Source organism: Syngnathus typhle, linkage group LG3 (assembly GCF_033458585.1).
Source record: "Syngnathus typhle isolate RoL2023-S1 ecotype Sweden linkage group LG3, RoL_Styp_1.0, whole genome shotgun sequence".
Taxonomy (NCBI): Eukaryota; Metazoa; Chordata; class Actinopteri; order Syngnathiformes; family Syngnathidae; genus Syngnathus; species Syngnathus typhle.
In genome coordinates, this window is record NC_083740.1 from 1164705 (window position 1) to 1181428 (window position 16724).

At 50.6% G+C, this 16724-nt stretch overlaps 3 protein-coding genes and 1 long non-coding RNA gene across 9 annotated transcripts; 3 read left to right on the top strand and 1 right to left on the bottom strand.

The window, feature by feature from the left end:
- The first annotated feature begins 87 nt into the window (after positions 1-87).
- LOC133151319 (malate dehydrogenase, cytoplasmic-like) lies at positions 88-5192 on the top strand. 2 transcript variants are annotated; one of them, XM_061274241.1, is made up of 9 exons: positions 88-236; positions 2623-2721; positions 2844-2940; positions 3383-3558; positions 3640-3762; positions 3832-4008; positions 4139-4252; positions 4338-4427; positions 4854-5192. In XM_061274241.1, exons 1-9 carry the CDS (start codon positions 183-185, stop codon positions 4974-4976), a joined length of 1053 nt encoding a protein of 350 aa, XP_061130225.1. In that variant the 5' UTR covers positions 88-182; the 3' UTR covers positions 4977-5192. The 2 variants fall into 2 exon arrangements, with proteins under 2 accessions (XP_061130225.1, XP_061130226.1); XM_061274242.1 differs by lacking the exon at positions 88-236 and adding an exon at positions 1462-1611.
- A 460-nt stretch (positions 5193-5652) lies between these two features.
- On the bottom strand, positions 5653-12041 carry LOC133151341 (uncharacterized). 2 transcript variants are annotated; one of them, XR_009713887.1, is made up of 3 exons: positions 11693-11852; positions 10894-11596; positions 5653-9599 (listed from the first exon to the last, which is right to left on the bottom strand). It is a non-coding gene; the product is annotated as an uncharacterized LOC133151341 (long non-coding RNA). The 2 variants fall into 2 exon arrangements; XR_009713886.1 differs by lacking the exon at positions 5653-9599 and having other exon boundaries at positions 10760-11596; positions 11693-12041.
- LOC133151313 (UTP--glucose-1-phosphate uridylyltransferase-like) lies at positions 5770-9963 on the top strand. 2 transcript variants are annotated; one of them, XM_061274230.1, is made up of 10 exons: positions 5770-5798; positions 7075-7190; positions 7448-7555; positions 8003-8188; positions 8256-8389; positions 8456-8741; positions 8816-9013; positions 9095-9337; positions 9415-9519; positions 9707-9963. In XM_061274230.1, the coding sequence occupies exons 2-10, from the start codon at positions 7092-7094 to the stop codon at positions 9812-9814; spliced, it is 1467 nt and encodes a 488-aa protein (XP_061130214.1). In that variant the 5' UTR covers positions 5770-5798; positions 7075-7091; the 3' UTR covers positions 9815-9963. The 2 variants fall into 2 exon arrangements, with proteins under 2 accessions (XP_061130214.1, XP_061130213.1); XM_061274229.1 differs by lacking the exon at positions 5770-5798 and adding an exon at positions 6779-6919.
- vps54 (VPS54 subunit of GARP complex) lies at positions 11019-16609 on the top strand. Of its 3 annotated transcripts, none has more exons than XM_061274199.1 (22): positions 11019-11166; positions 11294-11535; positions 11953-12040; positions 12121-12155; positions 12233-12361; positions 12421-12806; positions 12881-13007; positions 13082-13189; positions 13261-13316; positions 13397-13493; positions 13568-13821; positions 13952-14087; positions 14267-14448; positions 14516-14628; positions 14695-14758; positions 14858-14963; positions 15033-15120; positions 15191-15312; positions 15370-15450; positions 15556-15663; positions 15735-15829; positions 15991-16609. In XM_061274199.1, exons 1-22 carry the CDS (start codon positions 11019-11021, stop codon positions 16094-16096), a joined length of 2871 nt encoding a protein of 956 aa, XP_061130183.1. In that variant the 3' UTR covers positions 16097-16609. The 3 variants fall into 3 exon arrangements, with proteins under 3 accessions (XP_061130183.1, XP_061130182.1, XP_061130181.1); XM_061274198.1 differs by having other exon boundaries at positions 12421-12447; positions 12511-12806; positions 14516-14758; XM_061274197.1 differs by having other exon boundaries at positions 14516-14758.
- The last annotated feature ends 115 nt before the right edge of the window (positions 16610-16724 follow it).

The window sequence follows — 16724 nt, forward strand, 5'->3', positions numbered from 1 at the left end:
TTTAAATCTCATTAGGAGACTAGACTGTGGGTGAGTGTGAGCGCATCACTTTTCGTCATCCGTTCGCGCATGCGCAGCTCTCTATTTCTCCTTCTGTCAAGGTGTCATTCCATTCCTGGTGGCGGGAAGGAGGACGCGGCCTTCATCTTTATCATCGTCGTGGTCATCTGCGCTGAAGAACCATGTTGACGCTGCTGACCTCCATGTATCTGGTGGCCCGTGCCATTTCGTCGCAGGTGAGTCCCACGGTCCGTGAACGCGACACACCGACAGTGCTGCATTCACGGACACGGTTCACGAAGTTGTTACTGCCGTTTACAGATTAGGGTGGTGGACCATGAATGCATCATTTTTTTTTTTTTTTTTTTTGCACATGCACCGCTCCTTTCCCCGTGACGTCACAAGGTGAACTTACCCTGGTGGTCCGTGAGTTCGATTCCCGCATGTGAATGTGTGTGTGACACACAAAAAATACTTCTTGGTGTTGCGTCTCTTGGTTTCCAAAAATATAAAGAATGTTTGTATTTGGATTAAATTGAATGGAACTAGAAAATGGTTGCATCTGTTCTCGGAAAACTGGGCTTGCATTAAGATCAGATCAGACGGCGCTTGTTTAACGATCTGGCAGACATTCCCGTTGAACTTTTGATCCTAGTTTCTAAAGTGTCTGGAGTGGACTATGTTTCTTTAGGTTTGGATTTGAACCATCTGATGCAAGATTGCAAGACACATTACAAACAATTCTCCACTTCCCGTTTACAAGATGAAAATGAAAGATAATTGAAAAATCAAAAATAATTGAAGTAGTTGGATGGTGTGAGTGAGCGTTCAGGGATCACTTGCTGCTACTACGCCCGCGTGTAAGGTTCTTAAATCATGTTAAGTACATTAATGCCGCTCAGCACAGACACGTTCTTACAATTCATATGACTCTCTTACAACACAATTACTATTTATTATTTTCAAAATGATTTAGTCAGATTTTCTTTCACCTGGAATATAAATATAAATTCTGATCATTTTCTACGCGTGAATTTGGCTCCGTACTTTGACCAGCCGTCCTGCAGTCCTAATAATACCCACAGGATGTCGCTAATGGAATATGGATTAAAAGAAACAGAAAAATTATTGCAAATGGATGAACTATAGCTATGGAATTACTTTGCTAGCATGCAATCATGCTAGTAATAGACTAAAGTATCAATAAGTGAGTAAAAACATATACCGTATTCTAAGCTTTTCTTTTCGATGAAACCATACGTTGTATAAATTATTATTATTATTATTATTATTATTATTATTATTATTATTATTATTATTATTATTATTGTTATTACTTAATTTGCATATCTAGTTACATTTCCTGGTCACGAGCCTTGTTCGGAGCAGTGAGCGCGGGAAGGGTGGCACGATGCCTCATGGGACTTTGAGTCGCTTTTGCGGAGGCTGCCAGGCGTTGACGTTGTTAAAGGACTACAAGTCCCACACGTCACGCGTGAGGAAGGAGGTGGCCTCGCCAGAGGTGACCCCCAAGCCTCCAAGCACAAGCGGCTGAGTCTTCCTCCATCCTCTCCTCGCTTCTCTTGCTCGCTCGTCTCCTCGTCCAAGATGGTAAGAACAACATTGCAATGTTCTTCCACTACTCCAAAATTTGACGACCTATGTGCCTTTTCGCCATTTTCCCCTGTGAGCTTTATAATGCGCCAAACAATGGCCGCCTCCGTGAATGTGATTGAATGACATTCCTTCCATTCTTCGATCGTCCATCGTGACCCATTTTGTTGACGGAATTAACGTGATGGGAAAATGCGCTCAAATACTGCACGGCAAAACATGACGTTTTGATGAAACTTGTATTTGTTTGGATTGTGGTGACGTCATCTGACTTGTGTCACGCGACCGTGCAAGCCACTTCAGTTTTAAATAGGACGACTGGAGAAAAACAGCCGAACAAATCATGATACACAAGTGAACATTGGACGTGGCAGTCTTGAGTCCAAAATGCAACTGGACAGAAAATGAGAACCATTAATGATTATTTTGTGCTCAATTTGAATCAGGGACGTGTGCTTCGTCGTGCAAACGTGCAAAGTCATCTCGCTTCCCGTGGATCCGACTGGACTTCAGTGTCCACTGCACGGGGAGGAGACTGGGCATCTTAACTTCTAATTATAATTTTTGTCATTTGCACATCAAGTTAGAGCAAAGCCAAAAGGAATGTACCATGAGTAGAACTTTTCAATGAGTGTTCCTGTGGTTCTTATGGCCTCAGAATATTTCTCCTTCATTTTGGTCATTTCATATTGAGGGCCTGGAATGGATTGCAATTGCAGGTTTCACTCAGCAAGTCTTGATTAGGGTTGGACTGTGAGGAAGGACGCCGACATCTTTGAAGACCGCCCACAGCGGTCACGTTGCGATCGATTCAGTGCCGTGAGAGTGCTTGTTAATGGACATCGATGCAACATCTAACACGATGGAGACTAAATGGAAGTTTGTTTCCAGTCCAGACATGGCAGCAGACAGATAGATAGATGTCCACCCTCCCTCGTCTCCCGGGTGCTTTCTTTTTTGAATTTGTCGGGTCGAGGCGAGGAATGAAGAGTGTTTGCTTGCCCGCAGGCTGAACCAATCCGAGTTGTGGTGACCGGCGCGGCCGGACAGATCGCCTACTCGCTGCTCTACAGCATCGCTAAGGGCGACGTCTTTGGGAAGGAGCAGGTGAGGTTGCCATGGTAACGGGATGCTGACCTGATGCATGGATGTCAACACGCCTGTATTAAGAATTGTTCCCAAGACAAAAATGAAAAATCTTTACTGTTAATGCCACATGATGTTGTCAGCCCATCGTCCTGGTGCTCCTGGACATCCCGCCAATGCTGCCGGTGCTGGATGGCGTGGTGATGGAGCTTCAGGACTGCGCCCTCCCGCTGTTGAGGGGTGAGCCGCCATCTTGTCACCTCATCCCGGCTCAGCTTGAGTAACGGCGCTTAGGAAACGGGCGCAAAGATCACGGTCGCCGCTTTGAGTGCGTTGACCAGGTGAGGAGGGAGGGAGGTAGGGGCCCTCACAAGGCAGCCAATCGGAGCGGGGATCGGAGGGGGCGGTGAACGGCGACTGAAGTCCGCTTTGATAATGACAACAGCACGCTTGTTATCATTCCGTGGCGATCTTCTGGAAGCTTCTCAAAGGTTGTTTGTCCTCTAATCGGGGAGTGACGACATACTTCCATTTAAGAATCACTGCAGTTAAATAGTTTGAAGGAAGACAACGCCTAACAAAGTAAATATATAAATAAATAAAACAACTAGGAGATTTTGAGTGTCGTCCCCCTCGCGTGCTAACGATGCTAATCATGGGCGATATCTCCTCGTCCTCCCAGAGGTGATCCCCACCGACAAGGTGGAGGTGGGCTTCAAGGACATCGACGCCGCCATCCTGGTGGGCTCCATGCCCAGAAAGGAGGGCATGGAGAGGAAAGACCTGCTCAAGGCCAACGTGGCCATCTTTAAGACGCAGGGCGCCGCTCTGGACAAGTTTGCCAAGAAGACGGTCAAGGTGAGCGCAGACATTTTGCTCACAAAATCCAAAAAGTTGCAAAGTTAGCTCCGACCCTCATTGTCTCGATTCTGTGTGGAGGTTCTGGTGGTGGGCAACCCGGCCAACACCAACTGCCTGATCGCCTCCAAGTCGGCTCCGTCCATCCCCAAGGAGAACTTCTCCTGCCTGACCCGGCTGGACCACAACCGCGCCTGCTCGCAGGTGTGCTAACGCTAACCGCCGTACCGTGTGAAGCGAAGCGCGCTGACACGGCTCGTCCTCTACCCGCAGGTGGCGCTGCGCTGCGGCGTGTCCTCCGACAAGGTCAAGAACGTCATCATCTGGGGGAACCACTCCTCCACGCAATACCCAGACGTTCACCATGCCAAGGTCAACGTGCGCGGCGCCGAGGCGTCCGCGTACGACTGCGTCAAGGACGACGCCTGGCTCAGGGGAGCCTTCATCTCGGTGAGCAAAAAAAAAAAAAAAAGGAATTGTCATGTCAAATGTCTCATTATCAAATATTCCACGACGTCACAGACGGCGGGAACGAAACAGGACGTTTTCTCACCTTGTCGTCGTTTTTGTGTCAGCGCAGACGGTGCAGCAGCGCGGCGCCGCCGTCCTCAAGGCCAGAAAGCTGTCCAGCGCCATGTCGGCCGCCAAGGCCATCTGCGACCACATGAGGGACCTCTGGTTCGGCACCAAGGAGGTCGGATCATGCCGGGCTAACGCTAACCGACCGTGTGACTTTTCTTCCTCGCCATTTTGTTGACGTTTCCTTTTTGGGTGTTCAGGGTGAGTTTGTGTCCATGGGCGTGTACGCCGGCGGGAACTCTTACGGCATCCCGGAAGACCTCATCTACTCCTTCCCCGTCCAGATCAAAGTCAGTACGCGACTTATTCAACTGCTGTAAATCGCTCTTCAAAACGGGAAATACATTTGAGCCACATCCGTGATGTAACAAACTTAAATGTGGTGTAACACACTTCGTTGCTTAGAGCCTCACATTAACTTAGTGTGTTGACGCCAAGCTGTCACAAGCTGATAGTAAAGCACAACTTTTGTCCAAATGAAGAGACTCAATTCTCTTCAACATAATGCTGTGGCACCAGGTTGCCACAAGATGGCGCCAAAGCTACACATTTATTGTTGCAAAAATTGTAAAACTGAATATGGGTAATATTCACTCTGTGGATAATTTCTTTTTTTTTTTTTTTTTAATCATACCACTGTTTAATTCTAAGTTGACTCCACATGTATGTTAATTCTATAAAGTGAGTCAATTTCGTATACTTGATATGCTTTGCAGAACCGGAGCTGGAAGATGGTGGACGGCCTCAGCGTCAACGACTTCTCCCGGGCCAAGATGGATGCCACAGCCGCCGAGCTGGTGGAGGAACGCGACACCGCCCTGGACTTTCTGTCTCAGTGACTGAGACCGGTCGACCCCGCTTGCCACCTTTGCTCTCGGCTGTGAAGACCGACAAACCCGCGTGTCCCGCCATCACCCGCACTCTCCCAGTGTGTGTGTGTGTTTGTTTTTGTTGTCCTCAGGCATTTCAAACCTGTCAATCATCACAACCTGGCGTTGGCAAAAGCACTCATAAGCAACAAAAGAATAATAAACCCATCAGGCTGAACGACAAAACACTTTTAATCCTTGTGATGTATTCAAAGTGAGACAGAAAGTTCTTGGGTTTTGTCTCAACACTTGCGATTGAGATTACTCGGGATTTGACAACCAGGCAAGCGTAAACAATCGGCTCTGACATTAAAGACTCCAAAACACTCAATAAATCAGACTGCAAAACTCTACAAACGACCTTAATTTATAGAAACGTACGTCAAGAGGTTGACAGAAAACAATCGGCACTAACGCCTGCTTAAGGTTAATTTGTTAAAGCCGAATATAAACCAATAGTACTCATAAACTTTGTTGGAATTGTAATTGGCAAATTCTAATTTATGTTTTATAATTAAATAGGCAAACATCCGGCACCCGTGATTGACAGAAAAATCTGACCAATCAACTCTGGCCAGACTGTAAACTTCCGTGACGTAAGAAATTCGAAGGGGCGTGGTCGCCTGAAGGCGAAGCTAGGCGGCTATTTGGGCTAGCTCCCAGGAAAATGCTCGCCGAGCCAAATTTGGCCCATAAAAGCCAACTTTTGTGTGGCGCTGGACTTCGTTTTAGAGGGCGACAGAGTTGACGTGTTGGCTTTTCTGAACCTGACTCGCTTCTTCTAGTCTTGAGGTGAGCACGTCGTCTGTCAAGCGTTGAGTGCGCGTGCGTGTCTTGTTGCGTTCATAGAAGCGCAAATACATTTCAATTCCATCCAAAAGCAAACGTGCACAAGTTTTAAATGAATCATGATTAACAATCTTATCATTCATAATAATTATTATGTAAACGGTTGAAACTTGTTGCACAAAATTGTCCGAAACAGATAAACTGTGGATATTTGATTGTTAGTATTTGATCAATTGGTGTTTGAAATGATTATCAATGTAGAAACTGATAATAGTTTAGTTCTATGTTTGAACTACAACGCTAACCCTAACCCAGTCGAAATGTCAACTTCAAGCTCACGTTACAACACGTTTTTGTTTTTTTCAACATCTGAACAAAGAGCGTACACTTCTGTTCCATCAGGAGGGGGGAAAACACCCAGAGAAAAAAAAGACAAAAAAACGGAGTAGTGTGAATGAAGGAATCAAAATAAATAGAGATTTAGTTTTCTTTCTTTTTAGAATAGAATAGAATAGATCTTTATTGTCATTGTCACACATGTACAACGAAATTTAAAAAGTGCCAACCGATCAGTGCATAAAATAAAAAATAAATAGAATAAAAAGAATATAAAATATTATTTTTCTTTTTTTACAAGAAAAACGGTACATTATTATTGTTTGTGTCTGTGCCCAACGATATCTTTTTAACCACAAAAATACATTTTCAGGATTTTATGATTGGAAATAATCTCAAAGTAAACTTCCATCCATCCATTATCCGTACCACTCGTCCCCCACACTGGGGCCAGCTGTCAGTAGGTTGGGGGACACCCTGAACCGGTTCCCAGCCAATCACAGGGCACACAGAGATGAACGACTCGCATTCTCATCTACAGGCAATTTGCCGTAAAATGACATTTGCCGGCCAGCCTCATCGGCAACCCTTTACATACAAAGAAAGAAGCCTTTATCTCGCTACGTGTAATTGGCTGGCACGCTTGTGGGCGGGGCTGTGAGTCAGCGTTCTGAGGATGAGGGGGATGAAGGCTTTGCCACTTGCGAGGGACGCACTCACTGGGTCGCTTCTGCGTGCATGAGCTTTAAAACCACCGTGTGACGCCGTGTCTGCCTTGATGATGGCGGGTGAGTTTTGATTTTTAATCTTTTTTTTTCCCCCTCCAATCACTTTCACCGAAAAAAAAAACACCTGACACAGCAAAACCATAGGCGCACATATTTTCTGTAAATATCAATTCCCCTTGACGACCAAAAGGAACTTGTCGACTTCCTGTGCGCAGATCTCACTGCAGCAGCCATGACGGAGTTCCAGGAGAAGCTTCGGCAGCAGCACGAGGAGTCCATGTGCCGCGAGCTGGACGAGCTCGTCGCCACCGTCGGCGATGCCGACGCGCAGGTTAGATGAAAAGAGTTCAAAGGTCGTGGCAGAACCACCAACTGGAAGTCCTACTCAACACTAGTCGTTCAAGGAGTAGCAACTGCTTAAAAAAAATTCTAAAAGTTCTTTTTGGAAGGAGCGCTGGGATTGGACAAATTGCCCCAAACGTGGGACTCGCTTGCTAGCTTGCCGTGTGTTTTTCCTCGACGTGAGCGGCGGCGGCTCGTCGTCATCCTGTTGAAAGAGCCGCTGTGTCTTTGTTGTGTTTTTTTCAGAGTTGCAAGAAAGACTTTGAGGGCTTCAAGAGGCTCTTCCACAGGTTCCTACAAGTTAAAGGACCTTCCGTGGACTGGGCCAAAATCAAACGCCTGCCCAAGGAAGCCGTGAGTAACCCGCACGAGTGGCGGTTCTTGAAATGAGCACGCCGTGCATGCACGCGCCTGGAATAGCGGCGGCGCCACTGAAGGTCAGCGCCAGGAATAGTTGTTGTGTTCGGGCGATGAGCGCCAGACCTTTGGACACCTGCTGGCCATGTTGAAACGCGCCTCGGGGTCAGGCCGCGACCTAGCGGCCGCTCGCGTTGCGTCACCGCCCGTGTTGACGCTTCACGGCTGACCTTGACTTCAGATCATGTGATTTTGATTTTCCTAATTGGACTAAATGTAAAAAAATATAAATTCATTAAGAAAATTAAGAAATAAATCCTCTCCTCTGTGAGGGACAATGAATAAGTTACTTGTATGTCATTTTGAGATGTCCTATTTTGAGAGTGGTCACTGAACGCACCCCCGGTCGGCGACGCGTGTGACATAAGCCCTTGCGTCGTCGAGGTGGTGGCGTACGAGGAGATGGTGGCGGCCGACGTGCCGGCCGACGTGGCGGCGTGCCTCAACAAGCTGGCGGTGGTCAAGCTCAACGGAGGCCTGGGCACCAGCATGGGCTGCAAAGGCGCCAAAAGTCTCATCAGCGTCCGCAACGAAAACACCTTCCTCGACCTCACCGTCAAGCAGATCGAGGTCAGCGAGCCGTCCAGCCTTCTCCTTCCTTCCTCTTGCTTCTGCTTCTCATCCTCCCTTTTTGCAGCACTTGAACAAGACGTACGATGCCGACGTCCCTCTGGTGTTGATGAACTCCTTCAACACGGACCAAGAAACCAAGAAGATTCTTCAGAAGTACAAACATCACCGACTCAAGATACACACCTTCAACCAGAGCAGGTACAAAAATGACAAAACGGGCAGGTGGACACACACACACACATAAACCAAATGTGTGGTGCTTAGGTACCCGCGCATCAACAAGGAGTCGCTGCTGCCCATCGCCAAAGGTTTGGACAGCGCCGAGGCGTGGTACCCGCCGGGTCACGGCGACATCTACGCCAGCTTGGCCAACTCGGGCCTTCTCCAGCGACTGCTGGATGACGGCAAGGAGTACATTTTCGTGTCCAACATCGACAACCTGGGCGCCACCGTCGACCTGCACATCCTCCGACGCCTCATCGACCAACCGGCCGACAGGCGCTGCGAGTTCGTCATGGAGCTCACCGACAAGACCCGCGCCGACGTCAAGGTGCGACCCGAGGGCACCTCCCCGGCGCAGCCGCTCTAAACGTGACGCTCGCTTCCTGCGGTTGTGACTTTCAGGGCGGCACGCTGATCCAATACGAGGACCACCTGAGGCTTCTGGAGATCGCTCAGGTTCCCAAAGCTCACGTGGATGAGTTCAAGTCGGTCACCAAGTTCAAGATCTTCAACACCAACAACTTGTGGATCTCACTGAGCGCCATCAAGAGGTTACTCCAAAACAACGCCTTGGACATGGAGGTCATCGTCAACCCCAAGGTCATGCGCACAACACGCCGTCAGGTCTCGTCCTGGTCTAGGATGTGATGTCACCTCACCGTCACCGACGTGTCCGCGTAGACGCTGGAGGGCGGTCTGAACGTGATCCAGCTGGAGACGGCGGTGGGCGCGGCCATCAAGAGTTTCCGCAACGCCATGGGCGTCAACGTGCCGCGTTCGCGCTTCCTGCCCGTCAAGACGTCCTCCGACCTCCTGCTGGTCATGTCCAACCTCTACAGCCTGGACGCGGGTTCGCTCACCATGAGCCAAAAGAGGGAGTTTCCCACCACGCCGCACGTCAAGCTGGGAGGCTGCTTCTCCAAGGTCAGTGGCTGTTGCAGGCTGTGACATCAGCCTTCGCTTACATTCGTGTTAGCTTCAGCGCTCATTTGCTCCGTCAGGTCCAAGAGTTCCTGTCCCGCTTCGACAGCATCCCGGACATGCTGGAGTTGGACCACCTTACGGTGTCAGGAGACGTCACCTTCGGGAAAAACGTCTCGCTTAAGGTGGGAACTCTCGTGATGCCTCGCGTATCAATCTGTAGCTTAATGCTAACATATCATGGAAAACACCATAGTTGAGCCAACTGAAATGAGAAGAGATGATACGGTAATTGTAAATAAATAAAGAAATGTTAGGAAGCAGCACCACATACAAACTTAATTAAGAGCAAGTATGAATTTGTGCGGGCAGGGAACGGTGATCATCATCGCCAACCACGGCGACCGTATCGACATCCCCGCCGGAGCCATGCTGCAGAACAAGATCGTATCAGGAAACTTGCGTATCCTGGACCACTAACTAAAAGGGGACGGCGGCGAAAACGAAAAACCAAAAGTGTTCTTCTTCATGTTGATGTCTGACCCACAAGCGGGAATAAGCCATTTTTGGTCATCAAACTGTTACTGTCCGCAACTGTGAGATTTTGAGGTCAATAAATGAAAAGTCTGCCTGAGGCTCTTTTTTGTGAAAGCAAGCACTATATGTGAAGAACTAAAACAGGCTTATCAATACCAAAATGTAAGATGGCAATTTAAGAATCGCGAAAAGGCGGAGGTTGTCCGACTGGTGTGATTCCGTGCTTGTCCAGCAGGCGGCAGCAAAGCGCCCGGCGAATCACCCGTCAGAACAAAACGCCGCTGGCCGTTTAGCAGTGCGCGATGGTCGGCAGAACGCTAGTAGCGGTTGGTGTTCTCAGTGTGATGGTGAGGAGCAAAGGAAACAACGTCGGCTGCTGTGCCGTTTCCGACGACAGGTAAGCGAGGGAGATGCACCAAGCCCCCGATTTAGTTTTGTTGGTTGGATTCCGTGTTTTGCTGACTGGCTGTTTGGCTCTCAGCGTAGCTCGACTTAGCTTAGCAGCTAACCTGCTAGCGTCAGTGTACGTGGAGCCGCCGAGTCTAATTAGCTTTAGCGTTAGCTTGGACGTCTGACATTACAGCGGTGTCATTTGAAATCAAACATGGACATTGGTCGTCTTTGTGTTGACACCAAGTCAGAGTTCGTGTCGTAGTGTCTGCTGCGGGTCAGCGAGAACTCCGCTGTCAACGCCGATGCTAATGCTAAAGCTACGAGCGTCAGTCACAGCTGCTCGTCCGGATTGACAACTCAGCCTTCAATTCACAAACTCTCCAAGTTGCGCAGAGTTGCCAAAGAAGTCGCACGAGCCCCTCTTAAACTTATGACATTAAATTAGACTCAACTTTACTCATGTCACAAGTGCAATGGGACTTACAGTTGACTCCATTTTCTCAAATAACAAGCCAGCACTTTTATTTTGATCTTGTTTTGCTTTCTCTTTGTACAAGCAAGCAGTTAGGCCCTTCTTCAAGTGATTTTTTTTTTTAATTAAAAAACAAAACAAAAAAAACAATAAGTACCTTAGCATATGGGCAAGGAGAGCCACCACTGCTGTTTAATGTAAGAGACAACACAATGGCACTTGGAAGGCATCGCCCATGTTTAACGTGTGCTTTCTCGCTCCCCTTCGTGCAGCTAGCCGGTGATGGCAGCCCGCCCCGTCTCCTCGCCAGTGCCTCGGCCCGCCGTCCCAGACGGGCTCTACCGCAAGGAGCGGGACCCCTCGTCGCCCTCTTCCTCCCGGCGTCGGCCGGTCCGCTCGCTGCCCGACGTGTGTCCGAAAGAGCCCACGGGTGAGGACAAATGGCGACGCTCATCTGAACACATCGCCTGTGTGATGATGATGATGACACATCAAAACATCATATTGGATTAATTGTTCAGCCCTAATCAGTGGCATCGTAATAATCCTCTGCGCAGGCGATGGGCGGGGCCTACGCGAGGGTCCCTCTGTGGTCTCGGAGCACGACCGCTGGACGGTTCACAGTTCCAAGGTCAACCTGCCGGCGGCCCTCAACGACCCGAGGCTGGCCAAACGCGAGTCGGACTTCTTCACCAAGACCTGGGGTTTGGATTTTGCCGAGACGGAGGTGATGCCGTCCTTCTGCCTCGGCAACATCACGCAGGAGCACTTCCGCGCGTACCTTCAGGAGAGCGCGCAGGTGAACGCTTGTGATGCGGATCTTCCGGTTTGTGTGTCCACCAGCCTTTCTCGATTGTGTTCTTTTAGAAGACAGACTTGTTTTTAGCCACAATTCTCGTGTGTGATGTTATTTTAAGATAAGTCACATGCTAATATCGACATTCTTGCTTACTTACCGCAGCTCACGCCACGTTTCCCTGCTTCCTTGTTTCGGTCGCTCTGTTGTCCTTTTTGCGTCGACGTCTTCCTCATGCCTGCCTCTCCCTTTTTGAACTTCTATCATTCGTGGTCTCCTTTGTCGTCTGCATTCTTTTGGTGCCGCCGCTCACCGTCATTCCTTTTCCTTGGCGCTAAAGCAAAGTTGAAAGGTCGGAAAGCTGACAATTTGTCGTGAATGTTTCAACAAATGTTACAACAAGTGTTTTGTCGCTTTCAGAGGGAACGGATCCACGAACGATGCAAGACTCTTTGTCCAGTCAAAGACGACTTTACGGACGCCATCTATAGCGTCAACACCAACCAAGGTTCCAGTTCATCTGCTGAAGCCGTCATGCAGGCTTTAGTCATGTGACTCCTTTTTTTTTTGTCCTTTTGGTTCTCATAGAAAAGTCGAGAGCAGAGTTGGACCAAGTTCCCAAGGTAACAAATTTGTCTTGCTCATGGTCCAAATGCACTGCCAGAAGATGTGAGTGCGGTCGACCGTGACGACGTTTCAGATTTTCCTGAAACCCGACTTTGCCCTGGAGGAGCCGGTGACCTTTAACGCTGTCCTGCCGTGGTCGCACTTCAACGGCGGCGGCCGCAACAGCCGCGACGTGGCCTCCTCCAAACTGCTGCAAGAGAAGGTGGGTCTACGCGTGCTTCAAAGTGACCTCTGATCTGACAAGTGTGCGCGCGTTTACAGCTGAGTCACTACCTGGACGTGGTGGAGGTGAGCATCGCGCGGCAGATCTCGCAGCGCTCCGAGGCCTTCTTCCACGCCATGTCGTCTCAGCACGAGCTGCGGGACCGCCTCAAGGAGACGCAAGAGGCGGTGGCCGTTCTACGGCGCCGCACCGCCGCCATCGACCGCATCATGTGCCAGGGCCCGCTGGCGGCCCTGCGCGCCGCCCTGGCGCGCAACAACTGCGTCAAGCTACACGGCAAGCTAAAGCTAATGGCGGCCGTGCACCAGACGCAGCCCACCGTGCAGCTGCTGCTCTCCACCTCTGAGTTTGTGGGAGCGCTGGAGCTCATCGCCACCACCAAGGAGGTCCTGCAGCAGGAGCTGCAAGGCATCCACAGCTTCAGGTGACGTGACGGCGGCTGTCCCAAGCGTTCTGTGGGCTCACGTGTTTTTTTTTTTTCCCCGCCCGTGTGCGTAGACATCTGGGCTCTCAGCTGTGCGAGCTGGAGAAGCTGATTGACAAGATGATGGTGGAGGACTTCAGCATGTACGCGCGCAGCGAGCTCAACCGCAGCCTGAGGGACGACACGCAGCTCCTGGAGAAGGTCCGCTTGGAAGTCAATCAGCACCGCGCATCCTGCCAGGCCAAAGCTGACCGGGCTCTCGTCTTTGCGTGCAGGAACGTCTTCAGTCGCTGGTGTTTGGCCTGCTGCGCCAGAGAAAGTTGGACTTTTTGGACATTTACGGCGACGAGATGATTGCAGCGGCCAAGGCCATCGTGTCCCAGGTGCGACGCCGGTATTTTTTGCTCTCCGTGTGTTCACTGCAACAGGAAGTGAACTCATTTTGTGTCGACAGTGCGTCGCCGAGCGGCTCCTGTCCATCGATGACATCGACACAGAAGTCGTCACCAAGTAAGTTGCGGCGGCTCCCCGACAATGTCACAGATGGAGAAGTCGCAAGTGCGTCACGCCCGGGAATGTCCCACCTCCAGGTTGGCCGAGCAGATGCGTCTGATGACCTTCCCTCAGTGGTTTGAGTTCCTCAAGGACGTCTTTGAGTGCTTCCTGCTTTTCCTCCACAGGATGAAGGTAAATTGACGTGTCTGGCTTATCAATTCGTCTTTCCAATCCATAACCCAGAGCGTGTTCTCGTCTTCTCCCAGGCCACGCTCGGCGTGATCCGCTCGGTGGTCTTAGAGGTTCTGGAATCCGCTCGAAAGAATTCCGAGAAGTCCCACCCGGCACAGCTTCGGTCTCACGAGGCGGCCGGCACGTTCGGGGACGTCGCCGAGTTGGCCTACCTCACGCACGACGGCCCCTTTATCAGCGACGCCCTCCACGGCGCCCAGCAAGCCGGAGCGCCGACTCCGCCGGGGACGCCGGACGCTGACTCAGCATCTGGAGAGCAGAACTTCATGTAGGTCGCACTCAACTCCCGTTCCCTCCATTAAACTCAAGTAGACTCCAAATGAAAAAATCAGAAGTTGGCAGACTGAGTGCGTTGGTAAAATGGCACGACTGGCGTTGCTGCGATGAACCCGCTTCAGGTACAACAGTGCCGGCGACACGATGCCGTCCGACTTGGAGCTGAACCGCGTGCTCAACAGCATCCAGGAGCTTCTGCACGCCGCCTCCGACATCAGCCACGACCGCTGCGTCAAGATCCTCACCGCCAGAGCCAAGGTACAACAAAAAAACAAATGTCCACGACAGACTTTGGTTTGTCCACAACGGTTAAAGGAAATTGTTTCCCTAAATATATATTTTTCTAAAACGTTATGTTCAAAACTATGAAATGTTTTGGAACCTCGAAAATCTCTTTTGTTCAAAAGTGTTTGGGAATTTTTATTCTGACACACCAGGACGGTAGTCTGGAGCGCATCAGCTCGGCCGAGTTTGTGGACCTCTCGGTGGCGGTGGAGTCCTTCGCCAAGGACACGGAGGAGCTGTGCGGCAGGCGCAGCGTGTCCCTGCGGGGGGCGCTGCAGAGTCAGGCCGACCGCTTCGTCCACCGCTTCCACGAGGAGCGCAAGAACAAACTCAGGTGAGCGCCAGCCGTCGCTACGACCGCCGTCGGGCATCCTGATGAAGACGCGTGGCTGCGCCCGCAGTCTCCTGCTGGATAACGAGCGTTGGAAACAGGCGGAGGTTCCTGCCGAGTTTCAGGAGCTGGTCGACTCCATGGCGGACGGCACCATTGCGCTCGCCGTGCGCAAAGCAGCAGGTACGTGCACTTTGGAACGGGACCGTTCAAAGGTAAGCTTTGTAACGCCGTTTCACCACATGGCAGGTCCAGATGAGAGGAAGCCGGGCGACTTCCTGCTGGTGAAGGGCCACAAGTACGCCGTGGTGGGGTAAGTGCGCTCCCGCGGGTCACGTGACCGGCGCGCGAGCAAAGAGCCAGCCTTCTTCACCGGCTTTGCGTTGGTTGCGGACCGTGGTGGTGTCTTCAGGACGGTGCTGCTCCTCATCCGGATCTTTCTGGAATACTGCCAGTGCGTCAACGACATCCCGGCCATCGCCACCGACATGTTGATGCGGCTGGCTGACCTCCTCAAGGTCGGAACCCTTTTTGACTTTTCCTTCATTTGCTCATTGAATCCAACGGTGTGTTTGCATGCGTCGCAGCACTTCAACTCTCGCAGTTGTCAGCTGGTTCTCGGTGCAGGAGCTCTGCAGGTGGTCGGCCTCAAGACCATCACCACCAAAAACCTCGGTAAGGCCAGCCCCCCCCCCGGCGCTAACAATCTGAATGTGGAAATTTGACACGTATGCGTTTGTGCTAGCGTTAGCCTCACGCTGCCTGCAGCTGGTGGTGTTCTACATTCCTGTCATACGGCAACATTTTGAGAGCAAACTTCAGCCCAAACACTTGAACGTCCTCAGACACTTTGACCACATCATCAAGGTAAGCACACGGCCGCGCGCATCCACCTCCGGATGTTGATTTCTCACGTGCGCGCAGGACTATAACGACCACGTGTCCGAAATCTGGGCCAAGCTGGTGGCCATCATGGACAGCGTGTTTGAGAAGGTGCTGACCAAGGTACAGAAGACAAGAGATGAGCAGTAGGAAATGCCTAGGTGGATGCTTTCATTTGAATCTGGGCCGTCATGTCTCCTCGCCGCGTGCGTCGCGGCATCTGCGCAGTACGAGGTGAAGGCCCCCATGCCGTCGGCGTGTTTCCGTAACGTGTGCAAGCAGATGGTCAAGATGCACGAGGCCATCAACGACCTCCTGCCCGCCGAGCAGACGCAGGTGCGCCACGCCACTTCCTGTTTGGGCCTCCCGCGACCCATCGGCTGACGCCGGTGCGTGCGTATGCGTAGATGCTGTTTGTCCGGATCAACAGCAGCCTGAAGATGAACCTGAAGAGGCAGCTGACTCGACTCGGCGTGGTCAACGACGGCGGGCCGCAGCACGGGTAACTTGCTCGCTTTGAAATATTGTGCCATGCCATTCAATAATAATAATAAAATACAATTTCTATATATATTTTTATTTAAAAAAAAAGTTTTTGTGAGTCAAATAAAAACTTTAGTCTAGCCAGTTGTATTTCACTTGGTTGTCTGCGCGTGTTCTCAGGCTGGTGGTGGTGGACGTGGCCTTCTACACGGAGAACGTGCAGGCCCTCAAGAACCTGGAGACTTTGGACCTCAACATGGCCGAGATCTGGGAGCAGAAGAGGTGACCCTCCGCTGACGCCGCCGACAGCAACGTTATCGGAAACGAGACGGCGGACGATCGGCGGGACCGGATCGCCACGGAAAGCCATCGGGACGCTTCGTGGATGCGCGGGAGCTCAACGTCTCGCGGGCTCTTCGCCAGCAAGACAACCAAGCGCCACGAGTTCAGCCACTGTCTTACTAGCAACGTTATTGCTCCACTACAAATGTCACTTTTGGCCCACTCGTACGCAAAACTAGTCCAAGGATCCAATATCCTACACACTTGTCCTCACTCGTAGGACTTTACTAGCAAGCCAAAGCTGACAACTACTTATGAAGTGAAATTTTAGAATCGGACCAGTTGAGACCAGTCAAAAAGGATTGGTTCATACATAAACACACACACACACACAGACACACAACCCGAAGAAGCTGTGGACCAAACTGTGACTTCTCCTTAAGTGCAATGCGGCATCTCAGGACACCTGGGACGTTCCTTTTCACAAGTTGTACATTAAATTGTTTTTCTCTTCAAAGCTGAAAAAAAACTTTATTGAATCAACAGATGTTGTAAATGTGCCTCGACATGACTGTCATTGCGTGTGTGGGAGAGATTGAAAATGAGATAGCGTCAGTGAATGTTTGACAGAC

Bases quoted from the DNA above. Each gene is read 5' to 3' on its own strand.
- vps54 (XM_061274197.1), top strand. From the start codon at position 11,019: ATGGCAGCCCGCCCCGTCTCCTCGCCAGTGCCTCGGCCCGCCGTCCCA. The intron at 15,313-15,369 runs GTAAGCACACGG...ACGTGCGCGCAG, and splicing joins ACTTTGACCACATCATCAAG to GACTATAACGACCACGTGTC. The intron at 15,830-15,990 runs GTAACTTGCTCG...GCGTGTTCTCAG, and splicing joins GACGGCGGGCCGCAGCACGG to GCTGGTGGTGGTGGACGTGG.
- LOC133151313 (XM_061274229.1), top strand. The intron at 8,742-8,815 runs GTGCGACCCGAG...TGTGACTTTCAG, and splicing joins AGACCCGCGCCGACGTCAAG to GGCGGCACGCTGATCCAATA. The intron at 9,338-9,414 runs GTCAGTGGCTGT...TTGCTCCGTCAG, and splicing joins TGGGAGGCTGCTTCTCCAAG to GTCCAAGAGTTCCTGTCCCG.
- LOC133151319 (XM_061274241.1), top strand. From the start codon at position 183: ATGTTGACGCTGCTGACCTCCATGTATCTGGTGGCCCGTGCCATTTCG. The intron at 2,941-3,382 runs GTGAGCCGCCAT...TCGTCCTCCCAG, and splicing joins CGCCCTCCCGCTGTTGAGGG to AGGTGATCCCCACCGACAAG. The intron at 3,763-3,831 runs GTGTGCTAACGC...CTCTACCCGCAG, and splicing joins ACAACCGCGCCTGCTCGCAG to GTGGCGCTGCGCTGCGGCGT.